Source organism: Sphaeroforma arctica (assembly GCF_001186125.1).
Source record: "Sphaeroforma arctica JP610 unplaced genomic scaffold supercont1.388, whole genome shotgun sequence".
NCBI lineage: Eukaryota > Ichthyosporea > Ichthyophonida > Sphaeroforma > Sphaeroforma arctica.
Genome location: NW_014040170.1, coordinates 63,741 through 68,821, shown reverse-complemented (window position 1 = coordinate 68,821; position 5,081 = coordinate 63,741). Strand labels below are relative to the sequence as shown.

At 45.1% G+C, this 5,081-nt stretch overlaps 1 protein-coding gene across 1 annotated transcript in view; it reads left to right on the top strand.

Moving 5' to 3' along the window:
• SARC_05827 (hypothetical protein) overlaps nucleotides 1–3,893 on the top strand; it is a gene marked incomplete at its 3' end in the record, with an annotated part of 13,944 nt that extends 10,051 nt beyond the window's left edge. The window contains exons 10-14 of the mRNA XM_014300308.1: nucleotides 571–740; nucleotides 1,291–1,448; nucleotides 2,274–2,481; nucleotides 3,108–3,327; nucleotides 3,718–3,893. Of these exons, the coding sequence (XP_014155783.1) occupies nucleotides 571–740; nucleotides 1,291–1,448; nucleotides 2,274–2,481; nucleotides 3,108–3,327; nucleotides 3,718–3,893 (932 nt within the window). The remainder of the gene's footprint in view (nucleotides 1–570; nucleotides 741–1,290; nucleotides 1,449–2,273; nucleotides 2,482–3,107; nucleotides 3,328–3,717) is intronic.
• Nucleotides 3,894–5,081: the final 1,188 nt, after the last annotated feature.

The window sequence follows — 5,081 nt, the reverse complement described above, 5'->3', positions numbered from 1 at the left end:
AAACGAATATATATATTTGTATCGGACTTAAGGGAAATTTATATATTCTTTGTGGCATGCCCTGCGCGTAGTGGTGGGCTGACCCCTCAGCATGAGACCTGGGCCAAAGATCTTTTGTCGCGAGACTAAATTGAAAAATAACGCAAGATCCGATTAACAATGCTCCTACACATGTATATATATCTATCTATACGACAGCTATAAATACACTCAAGTCACTTATACCTACACGTTTCTTTCCCCCTGTCCTATAGGCTCTAATAGTGTACTTACACTCAAGTCACTTATACCTACACCTTCCTCTCCCCCTGATCTAATAGTGTACATGCACTCAAGTCACTTATACATACAACTTCCTCTCCCCCTGTCGTATAGTCTCTAATAGTGTACATACACTCAAGTCACTTATACATGCACCTTCCTCACCCCCTGTCGTATAGGCTCTAATAGTGTACATACACTCTAGTCACTTATACCTACACCTTCCTCTTCCCCTGACCTATAGGCTCTAATAGTGTACATAAACTCAAGTCACTTTTACCTACACCTCCCTCTCCGCCTGTCCTACAGGCTCTAATAGTGTAGCTGGACTGACTCCTCAGCAAGAGGCGTGGGCCAAAGATCCCATGGTCAGTGAGACGGTCAGGAAAGCCCGCGCCAAGATGCTCGGGCAACAGGACGAGATCAAACACCGAGTGACCCAGAAGAAACAACAGGGCGAATGGTTCGCAGAGGTCAAGGTAGGTATAATATTGTGTCTGTAGGTATGATATTGTATCTGTAGGTACGATATTGTTTCTGTAGGTATGATATTGTTTTTGTAGTATGCGTTGTTTCTGTAGGTATGATATTGCTTCTGTAGGTACAATTTTGTGTCTGTAGGTATGATATTGTTTCTGTAGGTATGGTATTGCTTCTGTAAGTATGAAATTGTTTATGTGGTATGTATGGTATTGTTTCTATATAAGTGGTGTAGTTTCTAGAGAGTACGTGGGAAGGCAAGTACGCCAGTACGTGATCGATGCTTACGCATGTGGCCCAAATGCAACCAACAACAAGGCGTATGGTTCGCACCCGTCAAGGTAGGAACGGTACAATTTCTGCAGAGCAGAGGTAGGCGTAAGGTATCCTACTACACAGCAACAGAGACCGCCCTTACATCTGTGCATAGCCACGCCCCACACCCCACACCGACCGAGTGTCCTTGTGGCATGGATGGGCGCTACTCTGACCCCTTCTGCGGTTGCTGGGTTTAAGGGGTTCATTCCACTTATTTCTCTGTCTTCGCAGGTGCGTATTGAGATGGCTCAGGAACAGCAGGAGCAGTTGATGAAGGAGAAGCAAGAACAGGCCAAAGCCAAGGCGAAAGGTCCGAGTGGGTCCTCTGACAACTCATCGGGTGCAGTGGCTGGGGCCACGGGGTCTGCCGTTGCCGCCAACAAACCAGGGTGTGTTGCGGTGCGGAGTTGTGTACCTGTGGGCTGGGGCTGCGAATATGTCGACTCGTGTCTTGGGTATAAATGTAGTATGTTACGGATGTGTGTCTTGGGTGTAAATGTAGTATGTTATGGATGTGTGTACGAATGTGGTACCTATATGGCGTCATGCACCAACACAGAAACCATAAGAGTCTTCTGTTCAAGTATAGTGTCCTAAAAAATTAGTGCTTCATTATGGTGCCTCATGTACAAACACAGTAACCTTAAGTGTCTTATGTTCTAGTATAGTATCCCTAAACATTCACTTACCAATAGAGCAACAATAAGTGTCTTGTGTATGTGTACAATTATTGTATTTATATGTTTTTTATGTACAATTGTAGTATGTATATGTGTCTTAGGTACGATTATAGTATTCATATGTGTCTTATGTATATTTATGTGTCTTATGTATATTTATGTGTCTTATGTACAATATTGCATATGTCGTTGTATGCAAATTCGTTTCTCTCCATGCGAACACCCAACAGCGTACCAGAGAGACCTTACAAAGAACCCAACCAAACCCTAAACCCTAGACCCTTCAGCTCACCCAAACCCACCGTACGACCCAAACTTATAGATTCATGTTCCATCCGAACAAACCAATGTTATTCATGTGAGAGACTCTGCAAACGCCCGAGACACCACGGTGTGTTTGTATAGAGTGGGGATTCTATCCACCATGTCCTATGACAAGACTGCACCTGCACCCGCACTCATTTTTAGGACCGTTGTGTGGGTGCCCAACCACTCTCTCTGGGACTCACACGCTCTGTATCACACACCGTACAGCGACGGCAAAGACACAGGCAAGGTCAAGAAGAAAGGGGACCCTAAGAGTCCCTGGGACATGTTGGAAGACCAGGACATGGGTGAGGCGGAGATGGTCAAACTGGGCGATGCGTCTATTGCGGCACCGTTCACTAGCAAGATGCCTTCTATCCAGTCTACGATTGACATCATCAGACAGGGCCGATGTACGCTGCTGTCTACCATTCAGGTAGGTAGATGGGGACACCGGTGTGGAAGTGTGTGTGTGTGTATGTTTGAATTTATATGTCTACGTCTATATATATATATATATTTATATATATATGTATATATATATATATGTTTGTATGTGTGCATGTTTGTATCTATCTATCTATGTATCCATGTATCTATGTATCTATATATCCATGTATCTATCTATCTATGGACAATGACGCCAAATGACACTCTCAAGGGGTTATTTAGAAGCCATCCTGCTCTAATCATCTTCGTATACCTCGCTAATGTTTAGTTACAAACCCTCTCCCACTTCGCCCACACACCCGCGTCCACACATGTGCCAGATTATCTTCCAATCACATATTAGCAGCCCTTGATGATATATAACTTGAACCCCTCTAGTACCCCCCCACACACCTACACCCACACCCTCAGATGTACCTGATTCTTTCTGTCCTATTCATATATTTTAGTAGCCCTTGCTGATATACAACTTTCACCCCTCTAATACACCCCCACCCACACACCCACACCCTCATATGTACCTGATTCTTTCTGTCCAATTCACATTTTTAGTAGCCCTTGCCGATATACAACTTTCACTCCTCTAATACACCCCCCCCCACACTCCCACAGATGTACCAGATCCTGGCCCTGAACTGTCTGATATCGTCGTACTCGCTGTCGGCGCTGTATCTGGACGGCGTCAAGTACGGTGATCGGCAGATGACGCTCATGGGTATTCTGAGCACCATCTGCTATCTTTGCATTAGTCGCGGCACTCCACTGCCCAAGCTCAGCCCCGTACACCCCCCGGAGAGCATCTTCCACCCGGCCCTGTTCCTGTCGCTTATCGGTATGTCTGATGCTTTGTCCCTGATGTCCCATAGTGTGTCCAGGTACCTTTCTCTTCGGGGTTGAACCCCTACACTCTACACCCTACACCCTAAACTCTAAACTCATCTTTTTTATCCGGCCCTATTCTTGTCGCTTATCGGAGTCTGATGCTTTGTCCCTGATGTCCCATAGTGTGTTCAAGTACCTTTCTCCACTGGTTTGATCCCCTAAACCCCAAACAAATCCAAACCCCTTTCATTTGGCTCTGTTCGTGCCGCTTGTCAGCATGTCGTACATCTTTCTCCTTATGTCCTACACATAGTGACCAAGTACCTTTACCTTTCTCTACAGGGCTTAATTCACTAACCCTAAACCCTAAACCCTAAACCGCTGATGTCGGCACTTGCAGGTCAGTTTGTGATCCATCTGTGTACCATGATGTACAACGTGGAGCTGGCCAAGTCCACTCTGCCCGACGACTTCAAACCCGATGTCAAGGGCAAGTTCGCCCCCAATGTCATCAACACAGTGGTGTTCCTGACATCGTGTACCATGAATGTAAGTGGCCCGCGCATCACCACATAACCCTTTTACGTTTACTCATCACTACTAACCCTTTTACGTTTACTCATCACCACATAACCCTTTTACGTTTACTCATCACCACATAGCCCTTTTATGTTTAAATCATTGAATTTGGTGGCATATTCAACTTCATTTTCATCTTCATCCGAATCTTCATCTGCTTCGTCGTCTTCGTTTTCGTCTTCGTCTTCGTCTCCGCACGCGTCTATGTGATGACACCATATATCTTTATATGAATGTACTCGCAATAGAAAACTAAGTAGAACCCCGAGTTAGAAAGGCCTTCATTGCCGTGGAAGCACTTTTGTAGCGTTTGGTCATTGAAAGCCGTGCTTGTTTCTGGAGTGCGTGCGTTGTCTCAGACCCATTGATTCATATGCCGTGGCATGAAGCACAACTCGCGGGCCTTTCGTACAAGCCGAGCGACACATACACTTATACTTACACTTGCACTTTCTTACACGTACACTTACTGTCAAGTGTCAGTTGTCAGTTGTCAGCTGCTTATGTGCTTCGGAATTGTATTTTATTTGCCGTTGTTTCATTTGAGTATTCAGTTTTGATTCTGTATGGACCTTTAAGTCCACGCAAGGTTTATCGCCATTTTCTGCGTCTGCTATCACACGCGCACATAGACAGCCACCTCAATCTTGTTGCCACACCTGTCACCTGTCACCTGTCATCTGCCATCTGTCAACTGTCAACTGTCATGTTCCTTGTGCCGTTTTATAGTCAAAGGGGGGCGGGTATGTTTCTTCATAGCCTAATGTCAATATAACTTTGCCTTCTATCTCTTATGTTCACATCCTCTGCCCCTCTTCGCCATCGCAGGTGTCTGTGTTCATGACCAACTACAAGGGCCGACCCTTCATGACGTCCATCTTCGAGAACTCAGTGTTTATGATCTGTCTCATACTCTTTGCCTTCTGTAAGTTCTCTTGTGTGTGTATGCGTATAGACCCTTGCCTTCTGTAGTATATCTTGTTGTGTGTGCGTGTATAAGCCCGTGCGTTTATGGTTAGCACTTGCATTCAAGGGTTCATGCGAGCTGTCGTGTTGTAGGTACGTGTTGTATCGAAATGTGTGTGCTGCGCTTTTCTGACATATGTAAGCTCTTGTATCTTATGCTCCATATCTAGTTGCATAGCATTTACTTAGTTAAATACATGTACGCAAATTCTACACACA